This window comes from Natator depressus, chromosome 6, assembly GCF_965152275.1.
Source record: "Natator depressus isolate rNatDep1 chromosome 6, rNatDep2.hap1, whole genome shotgun sequence".
Classification (NCBI taxonomy): domain Eukaryota; kingdom Metazoa; phylum Chordata; order Testudines; family Cheloniidae; genus Natator; species Natator depressus.
Window position 1 is genome coordinate 75,453,985 of NC_134239.1, and position 26,827 is coordinate 75,480,811.

General features: G+C 43.7%; 2 protein-coding genes across 3 annotated transcripts in view; one reads left to right on the forward strand and one right to left on the reverse strand.

The window, feature by feature from the left end:
• RASGRP1 (RAS guanyl releasing protein 1) overlaps positions 1-23,910 on the forward strand; it is a 73,396-nt gene extending 49,486 nt beyond the window's left edge. For both annotated transcript variants that reach the window (XM_074955750.1, XM_074955751.1), the window contains 8 exons: positions 915-995; positions 2,826-2,930; positions 5,303-5,412; positions 6,339-6,483; positions 7,191-7,227; positions 7,910-8,056; positions 12,888-13,261; positions 20,838-23,910. In XM_074955750.1, the coding sequence (XP_074811851.1) occupies positions 915-995; positions 2,826-2,930; positions 5,303-5,412; positions 6,339-6,483; positions 7,191-7,227; positions 7,910-8,056; positions 12,888-13,261; positions 20,838-20,972 (1,134 nt within the window). In that variant the 3' untranslated portion in view covers positions 20,973-23,910. The remainder of the gene's footprint in view (positions 1-914; positions 996-2,825; positions 2,931-5,302; positions 5,413-6,338; positions 6,484-7,190; positions 7,228-7,909; positions 8,057-12,887; positions 13,262-20,837) is intronic.
• The window catches only part of FAM98B (family with sequence similarity 98 member B), a 57,815-nt gene continuing 50,855 nt past the window's right edge, over positions 19,868-26,827 (reverse strand). Inside the window, exon 9 of the mRNA XM_074955753.1 lies at positions 19,868-19,887. Coding sequence (XP_074811854.1) covers positions 19,883-19,887 — 5 coding nt within the window. The 3' untranslated portion in view covers positions 19,868-19,882. The remainder of the gene's footprint in view (positions 19,888-26,827) is intronic.

Sequence of the window (26,827 nt, forward strand, 5' to 3'; positions counted from 1 at the left end):
CCTTAGAGACTAACCAATTTATTTGAGCATAAGCTTTCGTGAGCTACAGAATGCATCCGATGAAGTGAGCTGTAGCTCACGAAAGCTTATGCTCAAATAAATTGGTTAGTCTCTAAGGTGCCACAAGTCCTCCTGTTCTTTTTTCAATGAAAAATGGCTTCCCAGACGCTGCTGAGCATATGGAAACCAAAAGAGATACCATACCACATCCACAAATAACCAACTCAGCAAGAAACTCAATAGTTCTTGGGAATGACTTCCTTGAATTTGTGGATATCACAATAGTGCTAAAAATGACCTGTACGGCTTAGATAACTTTTCTCTTTCTGCGGGAGTTGGGGGAGGAGGGAGAAGGGGTCACTGAACTCTATAGGAGCCATGTCAATTCAGAGAGGCTAGTTAGACTACTTCTTTCTTTACAGTTACATTTGTGTGGGTCATGCTTGAATAAAATCTTTACTGAAATTAATTCTAAATAATTAAAATATTGAAAAATAATTTTGCCCTAAACTTCTTGGGTAGCTATTAAAGACAAATCTACCAAAATAGAGTTTGAATTATAAGTGCAGACAAGCAGACCTCTCTCGTGGATGTGACAGAACCCCCATTGTAATGTCATGGGGACAACGGACTGTTATCGGGTCACTTATTAACTCACACTGCCAATATCTGATTGTACTTGTGTTCATTTCTTAGGCAATGGGAACAACAGATTGGCATTTGGAAATGTGCCCATTTCAAATTGCTATCAGCACCTAGGCTTTGAATGCATGTTCCCCCAAATGTATGGTTTTGTAGCACAGCCTTAATTAACAATTAATTCACCAGCAAGTTGTAGGTGCACTAGAAACAAGTAAATACACGGAATAACAGCAACTGCTTCGAGACTAATCCAGTTCTATGTTTATTTTCAGCTGTCACTTGATCTTTACTACACTGAAGATGAAATATATGAACTATCATATGCACGAGAGCCAAGAACGAACCGAGCTGCAGTAAGAGCCTTTCCAGAACCTTAACAAAATGATTTAACAGCAATATACATTTCATCCTTGGTAGACACTTGGGTTTAGCCTACGGCTCATTAAAGACACTGATGTGTTTGTGGTATATTGTTGTTACAAACAACAGCATGTTAGTGAACTAGAATAGTAATAACAACTCTGTATACAGGCCTGCATCTCCTCTCACTCTTATGATACCAGTGTAACTCCATTTATTTCAAATGATGTATTTGAAATATATGGAGTTACTCCTGATTTATATCAGCATGAGTGGAGACATCAGACCCATGAGTTGCCCCATTGATAGTGAACTCTAATTCCTCTAAAGCAACAGGCCTCTAACAATTCCAATAATCTACCCCAAGGCTTTTTTATATTATTTTATTTTTCAATTTTTTTAATAAACACGGAAAAGAAAGCTGCTTACTGTGACACTCTCTCAAGGCATCCAGAACTGTCAGTCACCTTGTTAGGCCTCTGCCTTCACAAAAGAGAGATTTGCAGATGCTAAACCAACTGACAACACCCTGCCACCCCAGTTGGTTAGCCAGCCAAACAAATGCCTTAGGACTCTGCCAGCCCTTACTTTGCCTAGCAGGTAACACTTGGTGCACACCAGTGCCCAACCCCCTGGAAGAGCCTTACCTTTGCTTTTCCTATTGACTTAATGTGCTTGCTTTGTTTTTGGCTTTTACCAGGCTCGATTGACATCCGAGACCTAGGCAGACAGATAAATCAACATTCCATTGTCTAGGAAAACCTTGCTTATCAGCCCTGCCTGGTTTGAACATATTTTCAGTATATACTCAACTGTGTAATGGTTACCCACACATACATCACACAGTGATTGTGATGACCAGCGTGATATAAGTTTTTTCAGCTGACACCTTTCACAACATTCTTTACAGATAAGTACCATGACAGCAATGTGTTAGGTGTAGTAGGTCTGTCAGGCCTGATAGCAGTTGCTGTTATATGACAGTGATCTCTTTGCCATTATGCATTGAGGGGCTTTTAAGGTCACCCTTACATTGCATGAAACTGATCTACTGTTAATCAAAATGCATAGGACTGAATATAGTAGCCATGGGGAAATTACTGCTGTTCTTGATAAATAGGTAGAAACAATAATAATTAAGTGTTCATGATATCATAGAGACTAACCATCTGTTATAAAGGAAAATTGTGCCTCACTAATTGACAGTTCAAAACTCCTTTGACAAAGTCCTTCACAAAAGGCTAGTAAGTAAATTAAATAGTCATGGGGTGGGATACAAAGTATTGTCAGGGAGCAGAAACTCGGATAGAAAAGAAGAGTTAAATGGTCAGTAGTTTAACAGGATGGCACAGGCTCCATGCTAAGACAGGTGGTGTGCAATATACTCACTGAGCTGGAGCAGGGGGTGAAAAATGAAGTAGCAAAATTTGCAGATGACAATTGTTTAGACTAATCAAGAGTGAAAAATCATGTAAGGAATTGCAGCGGTAGCCAATAAGGATGGATAAACAGACAGCCATGGTGGTGGATTCGTTTGTGTTGGGAAAAAACAGCAAAGAACTGCACCTTGGCAGAACTACTCACCCACCTTACTGGGCTCTGAATTAACTGTAATAACTTAGGGAAAAGACCTAAATACCACTGTGGATAGCTCAGTGAAGACCTTCCTCTCTGACCACTGTCAGAGACAGGATACTGGACCAACTGGGCCACTGATCTGCTCCTGGCTAGCCATTTTTATTCTTCTGTTAGACAAAGGAAAGAACTTGGTTATTGAAAATACTTGATGAGATGGTAATAAGCTTCTATAATGTTCATTTTAGCCTTTGACACCTTCCAAACCACCGGTAGTTGCAGACTGGGCCTCAGGCATAGCTCCAAAACCCGATCCAAAGACAATCAGCAAGCACGTTCAGAGAATGGTTGATGTAAGTGGCCATTTTACCATGTATGTTTGATTACCTCCTGTATATGATAATATATGTAATGAGAAGCTGCATACTGAAAACCAGATATCTTCAAACCTGTGCTGAGTCCATTTGCAAACCATGTTAAAACAATTGCGTTGTTTGAAAGCACAATTTTGTTATAGTAGCTGCAGTCCCATCAGGGGTATGAACTAACTGCACTGCTGCTTAAACTGCAACACACACTCGTTGTTTGCTAAAGTTTATTTTGATACAGTGCGTTTGTCACGACTGGGATATGGGCTGTCTGACCGAGTGGTCAAAGCAAGAATCAGGCCAGGTTATATCCCAGAAAGTCAGAGGGTGAACCAAGAGTCAAATGTCAGGAGGCGGGCAGGGTCAGGAGACACGCTTGAGAGCCAAACCAGAGATCAGGAACCAGAGTTGGGCCAGGTCAGGATACCAGAAAGTCAAGCCAGGGGAGCAGAAGCACACAGTCCATAGCAAGATGGATCCCAGTTGTATGGACATCTTCCTGTTCCTGTGCTGAGTTTAAATAGGACTTTGAACCAATCAAGCTTCCAGGACTGGGGCCCTCTGTCTGTGTTCAGCTTCGATTCTGACAAGAGTTAGTAGGGCTCTGAAGTGCAGGGTGGAACCAGATAACTCCAGTGAGCCCTATAGACCAGGATTCGTGACCCAAGGTCCCTGCCAGTGTTTCACATGTGTTTTCACAAATTGCTTGATAAAAAGAATTTATCATGAGCTAGAGGAACTTTGAAAGTTAAGAGTTAGGACCAGATTCTGCAACCCTTATACTTAATAGATGCAAGCAGTCACATGAACGTCAGTGGTGTTATTCAGTGGGCGCAAGGGTTGCAGAAATGGCCTTAATTCAGCCAGGCACTTAAGTATGTGGGCAGTCCCACTGATGTCGCTGGGCTGCCCATGATCTCAGAGTTAAGCATGTGCGTAAGTACTTTGCTGAGTTGGGGGCCTACAAGAGAGAAGGTAACTTTTGGCTTGTCTACACATACAAGTTGTGCAGGTGCAAGTTATATTGGAGTAGTTATATCGATCCAAGTATTTTGATTGAGTGCATTCACACTATTGCACTTGCACAGGTGCAGACATCACTGGGGTCGCACAGCCTTGTTGGCATGGAAGGGATTAAAGGAGGGAACTAGGAGACAGAGAGGCAGTGGGGGCCTGGCAGCCCAAACTGAGAGGGTGGCAGGTGATGTTGTGTGGGAGAAGGCAGAAAACACCAAGCAGAGAAAGCAGGGGAAATGGCCAGTAGTTTGTGTAGAGGAGCTATGGGGATATAGAGAAGGGAAGGACACTTCTGCCCTCCCCCATAGCTGTTTCTGCCTGGTTTCAAAGAACAAAGGCAGCAGGCACTGAGAATCGGAAGGAAGCTCCTGAGCTCAGAGCTGCCTTCTTGTATGACAGGTACTGGCAGACGACCTTGTTTTGGGTGAGAGTTTCTGAGCTCTGTTTACACATGCTTCTTGCCCCGGACAGCAAGGAAGTCAATTCTCTTAACTTCAGGTCTAGGCAAATGTGCTAGGCAATATAGCCCCTTTGGTGAACCCAAGAATGCTCTGAAAGGTTTGGTGTTCTAGTGACTTGCAAATGGGGCTCTTGGGAGTTTGTAAAACATCTTAAAGTCAGAGTGACTTTGGGACAAGCTGATGACTAGATAGGGAGTGCAGAAAAGTCACCACCCCTCAGTGCATCAGTCACTGCTGCAGTGTAGGCTAGAAGTGGGAGAATTACTTGAATTGATGTCACTATATTAATGAAACTGTGTCTACGGTGCTACTCCATTGATTTAACACTCCTTCCAATGTAGAGCTGCCCTGATAAAATAAGCTGGGCAACTATTTTGGTTTAACTACAGAGATCTAGCTCTGGGAGATGGTGTGTGCATGCGCACGCACCTAATCCCACTTTAATAAAGAGGGCTACAGTGCTGCAACCTTTGTGTGTGGACCTGGCCATAGTGGCTTAAAGAGGGGGGGAAAGGGGCTGAGTGTGAAAAACAAAGGGATTTGTGGAAGGGAAGTACCACCACACCCAGGCAGTGGGATTGCACACACTATGGAGCAGTACAGAATTTGGTCCATGTTGTTTAGAATTTACCTTTGGGTTTTGACATCAATCCAGAATGTACGATGGTTCTACAGACTTAAGCAGAGCAGGCAGCGAGAAAGGTCCTTGCACTGTTTTAAAGAAAACCATTAAAGTTCATTTTACACTGAATGACTCAGAAGCAATATATGTTTTTGTCTGGGATGCTAATATATTTTGAACTTAATTTTTTCCCCCAAAAAGGTGATAAGTAAGTTGTCCAACTTCATTATAATTTCCTCTATTATTATCTTATCCAGTCTGTCTTCAAAAATTATGACCATGATCAGGATGGATACATTTCTCAGGAAGAATTTGAAAAGATTGCAGCCAGCTTTCCATTCTCATTTTGTGTCATGGACAAGGACAGGTGTGTGTCTGTGAACCTCATTTTTACATCTGTTTCTGCATGTGAGCTTCTTAACAGATAGGTCTTGTCATAAGAGATGTTAAAATCACCTTCCTCTTTCCCAAAATGAAAGTGGAAACGTAACTCACAAAAGCACCTTCTGAGTTAGTTGCAAATGACCTCACCCCCCTGCAGCAAAATCAAACCGTTGTCTGTTGTGAGACTCCAATACTCTGCTTAGACCGATTGAAGAAAATTGAAGTGTAATATCGTAAAGAATCTTTTATTGAATTATATTCAATAACATTAACTGTATTGAACATTTTTCTAAGGTAAAACTGTGTCTCAGAACAGGCTTTTGTTGTTGTCGTTGTTAAAGACCATATAGAGAAATAAAATATGTTTGGCGCAGACCAGTGAAACCTGTGTTTTGATCAAATGACAACAGATCTGTGTGTTAGCCAAAAAATGTTCCTCAAAATATAGAAAAATGCAGCTGTGGTCATTTGGAGTTTCTCTGGCCTGCCAAGGATTAAAATTAGAAAGCAGAGAAAATTAAAATTTGACTCTGTCAGAAATGCGTGGTATCTCTTTCCTCCTCCTATAAGAAAGCACGCTTTCTAACACCACATTAGAGACGGTAAAGAACAGCGTGAATTCCTGTTGGAAGGAATTATTCCCTTGCTTCATTTTTTTTGCTTTGTTTTGATAATTGTGAACTGTGTTCTGAAGGTGTTGTGAGGTTGCACTTCACAAGAAGCTATTTTGTTTAGTTGTATAAACTGCATTTTAATTCATAAATGAGTTTCTGTAGAACCCATGGCCAGATTATTGAATAATTCTGACATCTACGGCTGTTAGAAGTGGGGGGCGGAAGATGTAGTTAACTCTCCTTGTGCTGCTGGAAAGCAGAGCCCCTATTAACCATCTCTCTTATTTATTTGCAGGGAAGGTCTGATTAGCAGGGATGAAATAACAGCTTACTTTATGAGGGCTAGCTCGATCTATTCTAAATTAGGTCTTGGCTTTGCTCACAACTTCCAAGAGACCACTTACCTAAAGCCTACGTTCTGTGACAACTGTGCTGGATTTGTAAGCTTATTTTTTAAGTACATTACATTAACATCTATTAGCATAACGATGTTTCTTCAGTCTAGTAAGCAAACATTTATCATTTAATATTGAAATCTTAGGACAATTTACATGTTTAATGTTACTGACCATGTTTCAATGGAGCCTTTTCCCTCCTTGGTGGTGTTTTTGCTTCTCTAACGTTGCTCCTTCTCCCTCGTGTTCTTCTGGCTGCCAAGGCAGTCGTGTTTCAAGATGCATCACTGTCAGGCAAGAGGTTCAAAGCCTAGCGCCTCCCTTCCCCAGAGTTCGTTGGGACTGGCCCAGCACTGAGCGAAGCTGGGCCTGCTTCCTGTTTAGCAAAGGAAGACGGGGCAAGCTGACTATGCTGCTCCCTGATGACTGATTCCTGGGATCAGCATCATGCTGTTATGGGGTGATGTCTGATATGCGTTAGTGATGGCTCCTGAAGGCGTGTCACAAGCCGGAGACTAGGCTTTACATAAGCACAATAGACGTGACTTGTGACACCCCTGCTACTCCAATTGTGGGACCTCTTTTCAGATCGGCAGACATGATTGACTGGCAAGAAAAAGTATCAGGCTTCAAAACAAAGGGGTGGGCTTTTGTCACATTCTTGTGCCTGGAGAGGGCCATCCGACATGCCAAAATTCAATGAAATATCTTAACACAAATATGCCTTTTTTTCCTTTGTGCCTGAATTCCAGCTCTGGGGAGTTATTAAACAAGGATATAGATGCAAAGGTAATTACTACTTCCTCTTCTGTTGACTGAATGCATAGTTGTGAAGGTGCCCTGCAAAATTAATGATAAGGTTGTATAGCCTGAGGATACATTACCTTTTCCATAGCCTCACTTCAATCCCCACCACCTAAGGAGCGTCTACTGACAGAGGAAGCCATGGCCTGAGATCTGGAGGAGGGGCAGGTGGCCCTCAGCCAGTTTGAAGTCACAGGACCTCACAATGGATGGCCCTAGCGCTCTGCAAATCCCTACAGGATCTGTAATGGACACTCCTAGGGAAGCAAACCCCAGCTCCCAACAGAACTATTTGGGGAGCTCCACAATGGAAATCTTGCAGCGTTTTCCTTCCTCTGAATACGCTCCTGCAGGCTTTTGCATGGGAGAAGACAATGTGACCATGCAATATTAAGTAGCCACCTGGGCCAGTACCACTCTAATGTGTTCTGCTTGGCTGAGTTTTTGCTAGTGGGATATCTTCAGTATAAAAGTGGGTTTGAATGGTACATTGCACAGGGATGCAGTTGAGTATATTTACCATCCATTTGTGGTTTCATACCATGCCTTACAGAACATGTAAGAAGGCCTCTGCAGTTTCCTGGGGAGGTAATACAGTGTGGGAACGGATCTCAGATGCTGCAGCAAAACCACTAAATGCTACAAACCTTGTTTTACTTGTTTACAGACTGTGGAATGAACTGTCACAAGCAATGCAAAGACCTGGTTGTATTTGAGTGCAAGAAAAGATCCAAAAGCATGACTGCTGATAACAGCCCGACCTCAGCCCTCGCTTCTAGCCTCTGCCCTGTAGGAGTCAAAGAGCAATTCCATGGTGAGGAAGGTTCAGATATCTAAGATCAAAGTGCCATATAGGACCCCTCCTTTATCCCCTCCCCCAACATGTTGATTAATTGAATACCTGGGTGGTATGTGAAGCTTCCCCTAGGAGAGGCTAGCTCCCTGTCCCGCCTCTTCCACCTGCAGCCCTGCCCACGCTCCCCCCTGCTCCGCCCAGGCCCCCTCCCTTGTGAGGGCCCCAGCATCTGCCGCATTTCTCCTACCCTTACCCCTCCCCACCGAAGCCCCCGCCACTCAAGATCTCCACATCCCTCCTCTTCTCCACCCCCTCTTCCCTGATGTCCCCACGACTCAAGCTCTCTGCATCCCTCCTCTCCTCCATGTCCCTGGTCCTGCAGGGGTGGTGGTGGTGGGGGGGGTGTGAGGAGGGATGTGGCGAGCGGCAGGTGGCCGGGTCTTGCGGGGAGGAGGTGGAGGAGAGTTGCGACACAGCGGCTGTGCAGGCAGCCTTGCAGGGAAGAGGGGGGTGGAGGAGAGGACTTGGGGGGAGGAGAGTAGGGACATGGCAAGCAGCGGGGACCTGTGGAGGGGCAAGGAGAGGAGAGACTCACCAGGCAGTGGCGGGGGTCTCAGGGAAGGGGCAGAGCAGGGAGCTGTGCCAGGGAAGGCTTATACCCGCCTCCCATGATTGAATAGCATTAGTTAATAAACACTAGAATTCATTAACAACAACATATTGACTAGTATCAGAGGGGTCGCCGTATAAGTCTGGACTGGGGCTAGAGCCAGACATAAGTAAACCTAGGTCTGGGTGCACCCACCACTATCCCTGCTCACAATATTGCTAATTATTTCAGGCCTGGTTATTTCCTGAGCAGAGACCTCCAGTTGTGTGAAATTGTATGACGTGCACAAATTCCCACAAGAGCTGAGCCAAGACGCTGTCCAACCTTTCTGAGCTGTGACTCAGAGGATCTGAGCCCAGCTATCTAGAAGTGAAAGGCTGATGTGTTAACTAATTGTGCCACCTTGTGACAAGCAGATTGCAGTGTGCTCTAGTTTCTACCACTTGGCAGGAAAAAATTGCAATATTAAATAAGTGGCTCAGAGTTAAATTCAAGTTTTGCTTCTGGGTTTCTAAAATCAACTCATGTACATATCAGTGCACCAAGAAAATTAAAAGCCATAATTACATTATTTTCTTCATTTCCCTAGGTGATTTCAAACTCCCTCTTGGTCACCTTAACCTTCACTAACCCCCTTACATTAATACTCAGTTGTACAGATCTTTATTAACTGCCCACGCTTTCCTGCCTATTTCAATCCAGGAAACATGGCTTAATCTCAGATTTAATAAGTTAAGCATCCAAAAGAAGAAGTGTTTCTTTTTTGACTCGGATTTCCCCAAGGTATTCGCTCTCATCATCTTTGAGCTCTCCTGCTCTTTGCGCATCGCCTGTGTCTGTAAATCTGCCTTTAACCACACCCGCAGCATTGCCCATGTACACCACTGCCTCAACTGCTCTGATGGGGGAGTTCTCACCCATGCCTCCATGTAAAGGTGTAAACGTTTCACAGTGATGGTAATTAACCATTGGAACAGTTTACTGAGAGTCATGGTGGATTCTCCATTGCTAGCAATCTTTAAACAAAGGCTGGAGGTTTTTCTAAACAATATGCACTAGGAATTATTTTTGGGAAGTTCTATGGCCTGTGTGATAAAGGAGGGCAGGCTAGATTATCACAGGGGCCCCTTCTGGCCTTGGAAGCTATCGGGCTGCTCTCACTGACCTGCTCTATGGTCTCCCTCAGGCCCATCTCTCTCCAGCCTCCAGAACATGCAGGGCTGTAACACATGCAGATATGGCCATCCATCTTGCCCCAGGTACAAAGAGCCACAGCTGCATCCTTCATTAGCTTCACTGACTCTCCCGTTCCATTTAAAAGTTCTCAAATTGTCTCCATTTCTCACCTCAAGTGCTTGCCCCACATAGTTACTGCAGTCAGACTTGCCTCTTTCCCTTCCTTTTCCTGTCTGTACACACATCTAGTCACAGCCTCATCTTCTCACGTCCCATTCATGCGCTACTCCTGAAGAGAAAGTTTTCTCTGAAGTTCTGCCATCTGGACTGGCTCCCCTGTATCTCTCACCTGATCAGCTCTTCAACCATTTTCAAATCTCACAGGAAGACCTCTCTTTTCCACTCTGCTTCTTGTGACACCCCAGGGGTTCGCAGGGTTGTGAGGCACCTTGCCACCACTTGCCCTTACTGTGAAACAGTCTTGTCCATGTCTGTTGTGGGTCAACTTCCTGAAACTAGGGTTGCCAGGTATCCAGTTTTCAACCAAACATGTGGTTGAAAAGGGACCCTCTCCAGCCCAGTGAAAATGAGCGAGTGAGGGTGGGGGAGAGCGAGTGACAGAGGGAGGGGGGATGGAGTTAGTGGGGCGGGGCCTTGGAGAAGGAGCGGGGCCAGGGATGTTCAGTTTTGTTCAGTAAGAAAGTTGGCAACCCTACCTAAAAGCAACAGCTTCTGGTCCCACAATCATGGATTTCCCAGCCTCCACAGAGCTCGCCTTCTCTGTGCCAGCTAGGGCTAACCCCTGAGTGCTCCCTGCAGTATCCAGTCCCTCTCACTGGACACTCACAATAATTATCAGGTAAGCGGTCCCCAAAGCAACAATGTACAAACAGCTTGGCTGGTACATCTCAGGCTGTGATCCTTTTATAACACAACAGCAGTGTAATCTATTTCTATGCTTATTAACAAAGATTATGATTTTAGAGATATTGATACAGGATAATGAGTGGAAACAGAAATGATTACACATATAAAACAAAACATAAAATGCAATCCAAGGTCTACACTTATTAATAGTTACCTTTCCTGTTTTATAAAGTAGATCTTCTCCCAAGGATTCAGTTATGAAAGAGCTGCTGGTTTTCAGTCAAAACCAGGACCCAAGTTTTCATAACGATCGCAACACCCTTCAAGGGGTTTCCTCAGTAAGGGGATACCAAAATGAGAAATAAAAGGAGAAGCAAAAAGCCAAACTCATTGTTTTGACCCCTCAGTCAGGATTGCCCCTTCACCCCCCCCATTGTGATGCCTCCAAGTTGTCTTCAGATCCTTCTGCTGATTTGAAATGCAAATATAGCTCCCATTGTGTTTGGCTTACAGTGCTTAATCTACATATTAACCTAGGCAGACTCGTGAACATACATGCCTTTGTTTGGCAAAACCAGTTCTTCACTTCTACTGGGGAATAACACCTTGATACAAACCAAAAGGACATAGTTTCAATATAGAGACATAATTTTTTACATATAATCAGTACATAGATATCATAACAATATTAATGATCAGCAAAATATTGGCTTTCATTTAAGATTCCACACAACATGCTTTACTGATAAATGCCATGACAGCAACCTCTTAGGTGTAGTGAGTTTAGCAGGCCCAGCAGCAGTTGCTGTTACAGAACAGTGAGCCCTTTGCCAGCTGGTGTGGAGGAGCTCTTAAGGTCACACTCTTACCTCTCCATTTCTCACTCCCTCTGCTTTCATTTTGTAACTGTTGTATAACTTGGCAAACCATTCTGGGATCACTTACATGAAAGACACTGCAAAATGAAGTATTTCATTGCACCAGTTTTAGAGGGGTAAGTTAACACAAAGACTGTGATTTTTTTCCCCAAGGCCATGGGGAAAGGAAGAGTATGTAAAGGGATAGAGAGGTTGTTTTACTTTGTATTTGGCACTGGTCTGACCACTGCTGGAATACTGTGTCCAGTTCTGGAGTCCACAATTCAAGAGGGATGTTGATAAATTGGAGAGGGTTCAGAGAAGAGCCCAGAGAATGATTAAAAGATTAGAAAACATCCTTGCAGTGGCAGATGCAAAGAGCTCAATCTACTTAGCTTACAAAGAAAAGGCTAACTCGATTACGTTCTCTAAGTACCTACATGGGGAACAAATATTTAATAATGGGCTCTTCAATCAAGCAGACAAGAGGTATAACATGATTGAATGGCTGGCAGTTGAAGCTAGACTAATTCAGACGGGAAGTAAGGTGTACACTTTTAACAGTGAGGGTAATGAACCATTGGAACAATTTACCATTCTCCGTCAGTGGTAATTTTAAAATCAAGATTGGATGGTTTTCTAAAAGATCTGCTGCAGGAATTATTAGGAGGAAATTCTCTAGTGTGTATTATTTCATTTTCATTCATAGTACATAAAAGGTTGTTGCAAGAAGGAGGGAAAAAATTGTTCTTAACTGCTGAGGATAGGACAAGAAGCAATGGGCTTAAATTGCAGCAAGGGCAGTTTAGGCTGGACATTAGGAGAAACTTCCTAACTGTCAGGATGGTTAAGCACTGGAATAAATTGCCTAGGGAGGTTGTGGAATCTCCAGCACAGGAGGTTTTTAAGAACAGGTTAGACAAACACACTGTCAGGAATGGTCTAATTATTACTTAGTCCTGCCTTGAGTGCAGGGGACAGGACTAGATGACCTATTGACGTCCCTTCCAGTTTTACACTTCTGTGATGCTACATCATCTTAAAGACAACTACATTTACAGTAATACTTTCCTAATTCTTTCCCATGTAAGTAATTATTGCAGTTGCTGCAGGGATTTTATGGGATTGTGAATCGGAGGGGAGGTGTCCACACTCTGGAAAAAGTTTCAGAGCCTCTGCTACTAGACCAAATTCAGAGAGATGTGAATATAAACACCATTTCAGCTTAAATATTGCATAGTACATTGTTTTAAAAGGGCACACTGAATGACTATGGCTATATAGCTTCCTTCCCAGTGCAGGTCTCCAATTAACTCTGTTCGTTGTTTCTGTTCTGTAGGGCAGGAGGAAGGACCGTTTACATTTCCTAATGGAGAAGTGGCTGAACACAATGAAGAGAGCAAGGACCGAACAATTATGCTTATGGGCGTCTCGTCCCAAAAAATCTCAGTGAGAGTGAAGCCAGCTGTTCTTGACAAGAGCACACAGACTGAGCCAACACTGGCAAATAGCGATGTACCCAGCAGGCAGATGGAGAAGGAGCATGGGATACCATCGGAAAATATTTATCTACAGCCTGCAACACCATCTCCATGCCCAAGCCCAGTTCTAAGCCGCAAAAAGGCTTATGTAAAATGGGAAAACAAAGACTCGAGTCAGAAACGGAAGGACGAGCTTCACATCTATAAACCCTCATACCAGGAACTGGAGCAGGTACTTACCCAATGGATCATATTCTCCTTTACACTACAGTGGCACAGTAAAGAGGCCTTTAAGTTAATTTAACAATCCACTGTCACTTCAAGGGCCTTTTGCGCTGCCAGGATAACGAACTACTGGAACAATTAATAAGGGATATTTGTAGAGTCTCCATCCCTTGAAAACATTAAATCAAGATTGGATGTATTTCTAAAAGTTATGCTCTAATTCAAGCATAAGCTATTGAGCTTGATGCAGAAATTATTAGGCCTTTCTTATGCAGGAGGTCAGACTAAATGATCACAATGATCCCTTACGGCCTTTACATCCATAGGTGAAATCCTATTCTCATTGAAGTCACTGGAGCCAGGATTTTACTCCATAAATCTAGTTATCAATTTTAGGGACACTCCAGACTGGGCAATAGTTTGCAAATTAGTTTCCACAGTGAAGATGTTGCCATTAAACTGTAAGCCACTATGCTGATACCAGGTTAACCCTGCCGTGCCAAAAACTCCTCTAGCTAAATAGTAGCACTAATAAAGCCAGACTTTACCATGAAAAAGATGTAAAGTTCAAAATTTAATTGGGATCATTAAATTTTATAGTTTTTATTTTTTTTTTTGCATTTCTTTAAAAAATGCATAGGACATCAACACCTCCCCAAAAAAACTCTGAATGCAACTTCAAGGTTATACAGTTAATCATAAAAACTCAAGAAATATGGAAGCTAAAGCTTCCATAAATAACCTTAACTCTGCAGAACAGAATTTAGCGTTTCTAGTTCCATTTTCTATTTAAAAGAACAGGCAAGTGTATAACAGTTTATGTTGTAATATGTACACATCATAAAATTGATTGGAAGGGTAATGTGGCCAAGTTCACTTTGCTGGTGAAATATTACACTTTCCTGACTCTTTGTGATTTTTACTGTGCAGAAGTTGCATTAACAGTTTTTCGCATTTAACACCTAGAAAAGTCTGAGCGGTCAAGCAGAGAAAGAGAAATGACACTGGAGAACAAGAGGCTGGAACCAATGAAACTGAAGTGAATATACAGAAAGAAAGACATTGAATGTGTGGGCTACTCAGCTATGGAGAAAACAAGAAGGGTAATAGAAATAAGAAAGCTGGAAGGGAATGACAAGCACATGATTGTGAGGGTAAAAATAAGAAAAAAATACCCCAAAGAAATGTAAATAAGAGAAAAGAATAGCATGGAATTCATGATACGGGAGGGCACAGATAGCAGCTGAGAATAAAACCAGAAGAGAGACAGATGAGGACTAATGAAAGAGAGAGAAATAGAACTTTATAGAAATGAAAGGCATTCAGCAGAGTAAAATGGACAAACCAGACAATCAGCAATGAGGAACTGTAAAATCTATATACAATGTTAACCATTGTAAAATAACTACCTAGAAGCCCGAACCTAGATTGGGGCATTGTTCTAAGCACTGTACAAAACACATAGTAAGAAACGGTTCTTCAAATCCCGGCCTGTGTGGCTCCCGCTGTTATTGGTGCACATGTGTTCCATGAACATGAGTTTCAAACTTTCTGGTAAGCAGTGTCCACTGGGATCACACCTGTGCCCAGTACATGCTTGTGCTCCCCACAATCCTAAGGCGTAAATGGCCACAAAAGCTCCGTATGGGCAGTAAGGTGGGAACTGTGGCGTCCTCCTTTCACTTGCAACTAGTCCAATAGTTTGTTATTAATTGTATGTATAGATTTAGATTATTAGTTAATAGTTTTTCTGCCCATTTGGCAGCTTTCCAGTCCCCTTTTGTCCCAGGGAATGTTCTTAGATGTTTGTGCCTTACCACCTCTATGATAGACTCCAAACCCTCAGCGCTCGAGTTCTACTCTTTCTGCAACAGGCTGATTCTGCCCCCCACCCAGGGACAGATGACACTGCCATGCTCCTTCCCTGGAACAGAACAAAGCAAAGGTGTGTAAGAGGAGCCTGGAGCCCTGTGACTCTGATAACTCGAAGGCCAAGAATATAGATCAGCTCAAGAAAGTGACCCTGACTAGCTCGCCATCTCCCTCAGGACAAGGGGAGCCCACTTCAGCTCCAGGACTGGAGCACGGTATTGACTGCCTCGGCAGCGATAGAATCCTCAGATGCTAGTGTCTCAATACCAAAAGACCTTTTACTCTCTGGTACAAGGCTCAGTTAGCCATCCCGTTACCTGCCCTCAGGGAACCCTCCAGTGCTTAATTTGTGCTGGGGCTCAGCCCGGCACCTCTAGTCTTGGCACCTCTAGGCTCAGCCGTGGCACCTCTGGGCTCCCAGCCAGCAGCTGCCGCTCTCCAGCTGCCCAGCTCTGAAGGCAGCGCCGCCACCAGCAGAAGCGCAGAAATAAGGGTGGCAACGCACCATACCACACCATCCTTACTTCTGCCCTGCTGCTGGTGGTGCGCTGCCTTCAGAGCTGGGCGCCCGGCCAGCCGCCGCCGCTCTCCGGCCACTCAGCCAGTGCTTAATTTATGCCAGGGCTTTCTGGGGCTGAGCTGTGGCACCTCTTTCATTGCAAATTAAGCACTGGAACCCTCCTCCTCAGTACTAATCCTCACACTGCTGATCCCATCAGCATTTTCTACAGACCTCATCTTCCCCATCCTCCTACCTCCACCCAGCTTCTGCTAAGGAGCATTCCCATGCTCTTAAGAGCCAAAGTAGGGATATCACCCCAGTTTCCCTTCAGGAAAGGCACCTTCCCCATTACACAGTTGAAAGACTTTGGAAGGCTACTTCTCCTTCTCAGTCGTTCTACCCTTCCTGGCTTTATTGGGCATATTGGGGTGCAGCCTCATGTACCTCTAGGTCCCACTCTCCCGTACCTTCAGCTAGAAAAGGACCAAGATCAACTTCCATGCAAAGGGCAGCGTCGCCCACACACTAAAGATGTCTATATAAACGGCAGCATGCCGAGTACGGACACTGCATGCCCAGCTAGCATGTGTTCAGTGAGACATGGCTTAGGCCAGAAGAGTGCTCTACATGCAGGAACCCCCAGGATAGATACTCTACACCCAAGCAGTGCTTTCTATGTCTACACTGGTACTTTTAGCCGTAGCCTGCTGCTGGAGCCTGTCCCTGCCACAGTGAGAGCCTCCAGCAGCAGGGAAAGGCTCTGGCAGGGGGTGGGAGAAGAGGCAGCCCTTTGCTGCTGCCTCCCTGCTGCTGGAGCCTTTTCTCGCTGCACTGAGGCTCCCTGTTGTCAGAGCCTTTCACTGCAGCAAGGAAAGGCTCTGGCAGTGGGGAGACAGCAGGAAAAGGCAGGAGCTGCTGGAGTTGTTCCTTGCAGTATGTTGCTACACGTGTGGTACCCGTACGCCATACACTGTTATCAGCGTAGACATAGCCACAAAGTCAGAGAGTCAGGGCCTGAATATGAAGAGGAGGGTTCCTCCAGAGATCTGGTTGATGAAATGATAAAACAACCTGCTGCTCATTCATTATCTCCTGCTGAGGCAGACACCCCTGTACTGATCCTGTCTGCAGCTGATTTTAGGCAATGGTTTTCTAATTTTTTGAGCTGAGCCCCCCACCTTTGGAGTTCAAATTTTGGGTTGTGTCCCCAACACAGACAAAAAGAGGAAAAAAAAAAAAAGAGTCGGGGTGGTGCTTCTTCTCTGAGCCCTGCCGTGTGGGGCTGGCTGGAGCCACCTGCCACCGCCACTCCTCCCCCCCGCCAAACATTCCTCCATGCCCACCTAGGGGGGCGTGCTCCACTGTTTGGAGACCTTTGTCTTAGGGCATTTCAAGACCTGCTCGGGAGAATAGCCAATACTTGGGTTATTGCTTTCAGTGCACCAAGAAAAGCCACCAAAGCGCATGATAGCGAGACTGGTCATGCCTATTAGTGAAGGCATCTTAGAGCCAACAAAGGACTCATGGCAGACACCAGCCTCAACTCCTCCTATCTCTGAGGGCTGAGAGGAGTTAACAAGTACTCTGCAAAAGGGATATGAATGTCACTTCTCACCCTACCCCGAGCTCTCTTGTGGTCTCAGCAATATTAGAAAAGGCCTGACAACCAGCCCTGACTCGGTCCACTCCCAAGGAAAATGATCTAAAGAGGTTGGACTTATTTGGTAGAAAACCACATTCCTCAGTATCCTTGCAACTTATCAGGCATTACTTGCCAAACACAACAAGCAGAGATAAGGTTCTTCCTTTCTCTCTCTTTCTCGATCAAAGAATAGAACTGAAGGCGGTGAAGCAAAAGGTTAATAATGGCCAAGACCTCTCACCAAGCTGCGTCCAATGCAGCTGTTCGATTCCTGGCCACAGCAATAACAAAGCATCCTGGCTCCAGCCATCAGGAATCCTGAAAAAGGTCCAGTATGCTATTGAAGTTCTATCTTTTCGAGGAGCCTGATCTCTTCCGTTCCCAGAACCAAAACAGAGATCATCATCTTCCTACCAAAAAAGGTCTGCTGACTTCTCATCTAAGTGGAGGTCTAGATTTTCAAGGAGGAAGACACCTTCAGCTTCTACCTCATAGAGTCTAAGGCTATAATCCTTGCATCTTTCTCCTCAAAATAAGTAGGTTTGATGGGAATACTGAGCTCCCAACCAATTACTACAGAGCTCCCTAAAAGCCCACTTATATTCGGTTGCCATTTATTTCGCTTCTCTCGGACATGAATGGACTGGAATAGCTTTGGACATACAGGTCACGGAAATCATAAAGGGTTACCCTATACAATTCCAATCATTGCCTCCCTCCCAGCCTTCTTCCCCATCCCTTTTCAGGGACCCTTCTCACAAGAAACAGCTGGGAAAAGAGATGGACTCCTTCCCACTCACAGGAGCCCTAGAGACAATTCCTTCAGAGTTCAAAGGAGAAGGGATTCTATTCCCAATATTTCCTTCAATCCAAAAGTAATGGTGTGCTGTGCCCCATCCTGGATGAGAGACATCTCAGTAGGTACATCCAAAAGGATGGTCTCCCGAGCCTCTGTTATACCTGCTCTGAAAGCTCAATATTAGTCCATGGCTCTCGACCTCCAGAATGCATTACTTCCACATTGCCATCAACCTTGCACACAGGAAGTATCATTTTATTAATTATTATTATTTGTATTACTGTAGTACCTGCAGTCCTGTCACGGACCAGGACCCCCATCATGCTAGGTGCTGTACAAACAGAACAAAAAGACTGTCCCTGCCTCAAAGAGCTTCTAACCTAAATATAACACAAGAGAGAACAGATGGAGAGAGACAGGAGTGTGAGTACTCCCATTTGGCCTGTTGTCAGTACTAAGGGCCTTCACAAAATGCCTAGCTATTGTGGTAGCTCATTTACACTGACAAAATGATCTATACCTGCACAACTGACTCCTAAAGAGAAAGTCCAGCCAAGAAGTCTCCACAACCATCACCAGTGTTCTGAATCTCTTTCATTGTCTAGGACAGAGAGTGATCTATGCCAAGTTGTCCCTCACAGAGGATAGAATTTATCACGACTCTTCTTGACAAACTCAGCAAGGGCTTGCCCCCGTATCAATAGATTTCACACCATTAAATCTCTTATATTTACTCTCTCAAACCAACCAATGACATCAGTAAGGTTTTGCTTAAAGCTACTAGGTCATCTTGCTTCATGCACATATGTGATGCTTCTTTCAGACTTTGCATATGTCCACTGCAGTCCTGGCTCAGAATAGTGTAGCAGCCTTTTAGATACCCCACGGACTCTTATCACAGTGCTATATACTGGACTTTCTCAAATGGTGGATGAACCCCAGCACGAGGAGAGGAGATCCATTTCAGACTTTATGCCCATCACTAACAGTAGTCACAGATGCTTCTGCGACAGGGTGAATCAGGTCCCAAAGCAATGCCTGCCTTCACATTAAAATCCTGGAGTTTTGAGTGATCAGGCCAGCTTTCAAGGTGTTGTCACTGATCAAGGGATCCTTGATGGACAATACATCTGCAATATTCATCAGACAAAATGGTGCTCACTCCTCCCTTTGTCAAGAAGCAATAATTTTCTGAAACTGGTGCGTCACTCACAAAATAACCCCAGGCTGCCAAAGCTAATGCCATATTTGGAAGGGCTGTTCTCAGTTCTCTCTTTGACTAAGTTAGCTAGTTAGACAAGGCCTCTCAGTCTGTCCTGTGAGGATTACTGCTTGCTAGCCAGCACCAGTGGGATCCACATGGACAAGGACGCAAAGAGGAAAGAACAGCTACTTATCATACAGTTACTGTAGTTCTTTGCGAAGTCTTGTCCATGTGGATCCCATGACACACACTTCACCCCTGCTCCTTTGGAGTCCTTATCTCTGGGATTCTGAATTACTGAGGGAACAGAGTTGGTTGGATCCATGTAGCCCATTGTGTGCTTAGCAGGGGATGGTGGAAGGGAGGGGCGAGGATGTTCAGGGTGCAGGTACAGCCCCCAACAGACAGTACTTGCTAGAAAATTCTGATCTTGTGTGCATGGGACACAAGCACACCAACAGTGAGATCCGCACAGACATCACATCTTGCAGAACCACATCTACTGTAAAGTAAGTAAGTAACAGTTCTCTTCTTACAAGCTTACCTGATCCAATTCACACTGAAGTCAATGGAAAAACTCTCATTCGTCACTGGGAGTTGGATCGGGCCCTAAACTGACAAGACAGATAAAAGGTGGGAGAAAGCAAGCATTGTTTACCCGTTTTACTGAGAAGGGCTTCAGGCCCAGTACTATTAAGTGACTTGCCTAAGGTAATGCAGGAAGCCTGTGACACATCCAGGATTTAAACCCAGATCTGAATCTCTGTCCAGTGCTTTAACCACAAGATGATCCCTTCCTCTTACAAAAGTTAAACAATTCAAATGAAAACTGAAATGATTAAAATCCTAACTCCAATCAGCATCACTGTCCGAAAATCTCAGGCAAGCAAGAATAAAGCAAGCTCACTTCCCACAGTTTGCAGGCAGCCAGCACTTTGTGGACCTTTGCATATTAATGCATAGGGAAAAGGAAATGAGGAAAGGATTCAACTAGTACACTGTCATTACACTAGGCAATGGAATCAAGAGACAGCCTGTCGCTGCCCCATGAAGCCTTCAGTCTTTGTGGAAAAAAAAAAAAACCACCACAGTAATAATCCATGTTATATCTATCTACAAACGCAAGCAATGTCCAAAACTAAACCCTCTCCCATCCATCCTTGAAACACAGACTCCCACCTACCACCCAAATCTTCTCCCCCATCTTTGCATCTCCTATGCACTGTGTGGTTGAAAGCTCAGTACGTTTAGAACAAATATATTCTGCATGAGTCATATTGAAAAATACTGGTTCCAAGCATGAAATGGTTAATTTACCAGCTAACCAAATACATTCTTTAGAGATGCAAACAGAAAATTAATTGCCATTTGCTCATGTTGATCCTTTTTGTTTAACATGCCATTTACTGTTCAGTGCATAATAACCATTTGGAGAATAGTTAAATAGTCTCTCACAGAAAATGTGAGATGCCAATCAAGCAAGTGCACCAGCAAACAAGGGTGAAATCGATTTAAAAATCCAATACCATTCACATGATGCCTGCCATTCTCTGTTTTTGTTTAGGAAAGAAATATTCTAAAGGCAGAAAATGAAGCTTTAAAGATTCAGCTTAAACAGGCGCACAAAACAATTGAATCTCTCAGTATTCAACGCAGAAATCATGTATTGGACAATACACAACACAGAGACTGCGCGTAGCTGACAAGGCAGGAGCTCTCCTCTGGATGAAAGAGAGGGCTTTTTGAACTGTGACAAAGCTGCTGTATTCAAGTGAACAGGAAACAAGAGACTGAAAGATTTTAAACAGAGATATAGTCTGTTGAATCAGCATATTTTGCCTGTTCAATATACTGCTGAATGTATAAAATGTGTTCCTTTCTCTGACAGTTTAAAAGAATTTATCTTCTGAACATGGGAATTAATACATTCTGGATTCTCTCTCAAGAAGGGTGATATAGGTCCTGAAGTTTATATTTATCATCAGTAAGCAACTTCCATGTCCAATATGGATGATGCATGATGTGACTCTGCAAGTAGCTACTGTTTCTATCGAGTCCCCAGTGCCCATCTACAAGTGTTCCGACAAGGTATGTAATTAAGCGGACACTATCAACTCAATTTTGGCCCAGATTCAGGTTTTCTGAAACATCTGATAAATCTAAGACTTTTGAGCAATTTTTGATAAGACAGAAATTTCATGGACCCAATGATTGCTGCATTAAGAACTGGAAAGTGCAACTGAGTTCATTGATTTTCACCATCCAACATTAGAAATATGCACCGTCAAGCAGTGAAACGAGTAACATTTTAAGTCTTTCCTTTTTAATGCTCTAAGATGTGGTATATAAATATTTTTACAACTATGATTAAAATTAAGCATTCCTTAAAATCTTTGCTTTCTGAGCTGGCCTTAGAGGTTCTAGCTACCCAAACTTTTAACCCTGCAAAACTAAAAATTGTAGTGCCTCATACAGAGCACGAGACTAGAGATGTCACACTGAAGTATTGCTTCCACTTTAAAGTTCCATGCTACCATTCAGGTCAAATAGTCTTGATACTAGCCCTGCTGGCTCAGCGGTTAATGGTTGAAGACAGATTTTATTGACAGGAGGAAATGATGTTGACTATTTTCTTTAACTTTTCTCCATCTTTCAGTCCTTGATTTATAAGCGTGCAATATGTTCTTATATTTCAAGATTTAATCATAAAATATGAATATTAAAATGAAGGAAGGGGAATTTTCAGTCCATGACAGTATTTAACTGTCATGGCCTCCAACTATGGAACCTATCAAAGTTGGGGAAGTACAAAGCCTCCTCTATAGCTTAAGTTATTGTTATTTATTATTTCTGGCACATCTAAGGGTACCCGTCAGGGACTAGGACTCTACTGAGCTAAGCACTGTACAAACAAATAACATGAAGGCACTTCCTGCCCCCAAGAGCTCATGCTCTAGGATTTGTTGGCATAAATACAAAAGAGACTTTATATGTGATTATTACATGGTTGCCAGCATTTCAGAAAAAAGTGGCCGTGAAACAATTCTGAGAAGCAAGGCTAGTGGAGTTCCATGTATATCATGGGGAATTTCAGGTTATGTTATTGTGGGTAGCTTAGTTCACTAACGGTTCAGCTAAGCAACCAGAATCCATGGCAATCCTGTCCTTCACACTAGCAAGGAGCCTCTAGCCTTCATCTCTTTTTGTCTCTCATATGGAAGCTGGGGAGACTTGGGGTTTCCTGAATCCCTTAGGGTCCTCCTGCCCTGTCCCCATTCTGTATTGAATCCATGTACTCTTTCCTGGCTCCAGTCCCTGAGCAATTAATCCCCTTCCCCGAACATGCCCTCTCAAAATTTGTTTCCTCCATCTCTTCTCCCCCCACCCTTACATTTGTGTTAATTTGGTGCAATAAACAGTCTTTTCCTAACAGGAGTCCTCAGCAGCAAGAGGTTCTTCCTTGCAATTAAATTTCCTGCTCTGCTCTCAGGACCCTGCTACACCTGCCCTTCTGCACACATTCCCTCTCTCTGGTCCTAGGTCCCTGGCTGGATCATCCATCCGCTTGCTAAGGCCATTTGTAAAGTCCTTCAGCTGCCTTATCTAAACATTCATGCCAGTGTGAGTCAGATTTTTTAAACAGACTGTTAATTTGTGTGTGGAATCTGCATTTGGGGCTGTACCTAGCTCCCACTGAAATCAACAGCAAAACCTCCACTGGCTTAGCTGGGAAAAAGAACAAGCCCTAGCACATGCAAGTCATGTAACTACATTTCTGATTTTTGCACAGGTATAAAAGTACCTCCCTTTGTTTCTGCAACTCGATTCTTGTCTGTAGTCTTAGTATCCCTGTATGTCTGTCAGACTGTGATAGTGCAAGAAACACTCTTTATAGGAGAGAGCTCCCCAGCCTGTGCCTTTTTGACCAAGAAGCCTGAGTGGTGGTGGTTTCAGACACTCTCCTTTTGCTACCTCTTCTTAGAAGCTGAAGGTTTCTGTACCTCCCTGGGATGATCTGCCTAGAGTTCCCAAATAACAGTCTAGTTTTCAAAAGCCGGATGCTCATTTACAAAGTCCTTTTACACTCCTCTACCGGCATAAGGGTGTTTTAATGTAAATACATTTCAGGGGGTCTTAGTTTCATTAAGCATAGAGAGGAACACATTAAAACAAGGCTCTGTATACACTATTTAATCAGACACTGTAAAATTCAGCTAGATAGGTTCTCCTTATGACAAACTCTTAGCAATATGATGTATTTTTATTTGCTGTGGGCTTGTCTATACAGGGAAGTTAATTCAGATTTAGGTAAAGCATGAATTTAAAGTGGAATAGCTATTCTTGATTAACTCCCTTAACCCATTTTAGATTAAGCTAATTCAGAATAAAGCATTCTTATTCCAGAATAAGAACAACATCTACACAGGGAGTTAATCAAGATCAACTTTAAATTTAAATCCAACCTTAATCTGAACTAACTTCCCTGTATAGACAAACCCATAAATAAAAATTAGAGCTGTCAAGCAATTAAAAAAAATATTAATCTCGATTAATCACACTTAAAACAATAATGGAATACTATTTATATAAATATTTATGGATGTTTTCCATCTTTTCCAATATATTGATTTCAGTTACAACACAGAATACGAAGTGTACAGTGCTCACTTTATATTTATTTTTATTATAAATATTTGCACTGCAAAAATAAAAAATTGTATTTTTCAATACACCTAATACAAGTACTGTAGTGCAATCTCCTTAAAATAACTGCATTCAAAAATAAAACAATGTAAAACTTTAGAACCTACAAGTCCACTCAGTCCGACTTCTTGTTCAGCCAATCAGACAGACAAGTTTGTCTACATTTTCAGGAGATAATGCTGCCCACTTCTTGTTTACAATGTCACCTGAAAGTGAGAACAGGTGTTCACATGGCACTGTTGTAGCTGGTGTTGCAAGATATTTACAGATGCACTAAAGATTCATATGTCTCTTCATGTTTAACCACCATTCCAGAGGACATGCGTCCATGCTGATGATGGGTTCTGCTCGATAATGATCCAAAGCAGTGCAGACTGACGTATGTTTTCATCATCTGAGTCAGATGCCATCAGCAGAAGGTTGATTTTCTTTTTTGGTGGTTCAGGGTCTGTAGTTCCACATTGGAGCGTTGCTCTTTTAAGACTTCTCAAAAGCATGCTCCATACCCCATCCTCTCAGATTTTGGAAGGCACTTCAGATTCTTAAACCTTGGGTCAAGTGCTGTAGCTATCTTTAGAAATCTCACATTGCGTTTTGTCAAATCTGCAGTGGAAGTGTTCTTAAAAATGAACAACATGCTGGGTTATCGTCGGAGACTGCTATAACATGAAATATATGGTAGAATGCAGGTAAAACACAAAGCAGTAGACATACAATGCTCCCCAAAGGAGTTCAGTCACAAATTTAATTAAATGCATTACTTTTTAACGAGCATCATCAGCATGGAAGTATGTCCTCTGAAATGGTGACCAAAGCATTTAGGAGCATATGAATGTTTAGCATTTCTGGCATGTAAATACCTTACAATGCTGGCTACAAAAGTGCCGTGTGAATGTCTGTTCCCGCTTTCAGGGGACACTGTAAATAAGGATACCATCTGATCCTACGAGATGTGGCCAGAATCAACTCCTCCCTACCGGCACCATGGCAGAAGATCAACGCCTTGAACACCCTCCTGATCCCCTGTATCTCATTTGTCCTGAGGGGATCTGCTGTGGCGAAGGTACCACTGAACAAGGCAGAGAACATCATCCGGCAGCTCGTGAAGAAGTGGATGTTTCTTCCCCAGAGGGCCAGCAATGAACTGGTGTACATCTTGCACAGGCAGGACGGTGCCAACATCCCTTGAATGGGTGATCTGTGCGATGTTGCCATGATCACTCATGCCTTCCGCCTTCTGATGTGCCCGGACACCACGGGTGAGGAACATTGCAGAGAGTGCTTTAAAGGATGCCGTCAAGAAGCGAATTGCCAGGACCCCCTCCAACCAAGATGTCTCCACCTACCTGAGCGGCTCACTGGAAGGTAAATTTGGAAGAGACAGGGGAGACTTTGCTTCGCTCTGGACTCGTGCCCGCAACGCTATGCAATGACTGGAGAAGCGTATCGGCTGCCACTGGACACGGTGCGAGGAATGCCAGAAGCTGGGAGTCCTGGTGCCACAGATGAAGAATACAGCTCACACTATCATCACTCAGAGCTAGAACCATGCTGGAGAGGACCCTGAAGGATGCCATCCACTGCCAATATGTGGAAAACCTGAAACGGAAGCTGGACTAGGGCAAGGCATTCAAGGTGACGTGCAAGTGGGACACCAACAACCACTTCCTCCCCGGGGGCAGCTTCACCTGATTTGCCGATTGGAGGTTCATCCACAGGGCCAGGCTCAACTGCATACCACTGAACGGAACTGTCCGCCACGGGAATCAGGACAAGCGATGCAGGAAGTGTGGCTACGCCAACAGATGCTACCCCATGTCCTGTGTAGCTGCAAGCTCCATTCAAGAGCTTGGCAGCTGCAACACCACACCATCCAAGATAGCCTGGCCAGAGCCATCCCGCCACCTGTTGGGGAAGGTTGCCATAAACTCCATCATCCCCGGACCCAACAGCCAACTGCGAGTGAACATAGTCATCACCAAGGAGGACTGGAAGATCATCACGGTGGACGTCACAGTGCCGTTTGAGAACAGGACCCCGGCCTTCCACAATGCCCGATCTTGAAAGGTAGAGAAATATCCCCCTCTGGGCAAAACCTTGAGAGCTAGGGGTTACCAGGGCAGACACACACACTGATCGCTGGAGCCTTAGGCGCATGGGACCCCAGGATGAGTGAGTGCTGAGAGAATGCGGAATCAGTCAATGCTACCCTCGGCTGATGTGGCAACTCATGGTATCAGACGCCATCAAGTAGTCGAGGGACATCTACATAGACCACATCACTGGACATCGGTAATACCAGGAGGGATGATCTGGAGTGCTGATGAGAAGCGCAGTCAGGAAAGTAACAAATACTTTCCTCATGGATTGTATTTTCTAAATGGACAACCAACCTAATTCTCAATTACTGAGGGACAATCTCCACTCATTGATACATTTTGCTTTCCACAACCAAATCTCTACAACTTTTCATGAGTGATGTACTCAAGTATTCGGATTCTAATATCTAAACTGTATTGTTAAATCTATTCACCTAAATTTGGGTTATTGCTGATTATGTACTCTGGGTAGCATATGACTTAAAAAACTAACTTTGTGGATAATCTAAGCACTATACCCAGATATACAGACACTCTTTCCCCAACCTATTATATACTTTTTAAACATTAGCTTTAATAAAATTTTTGTATCTGGCATGTAAATACCTTGCAGTGCTGGCTACAAAAGTGCCGTGCGAATGTCTGTTCTTGCTTTCAGGCAACATTGTAAGTAAGACGAGGGCAGCATTATCTCCTGTAAATGTAAACTAACTAGTTTCTCTTAGCAATTGGCTGAACAAGAAGTAGAACT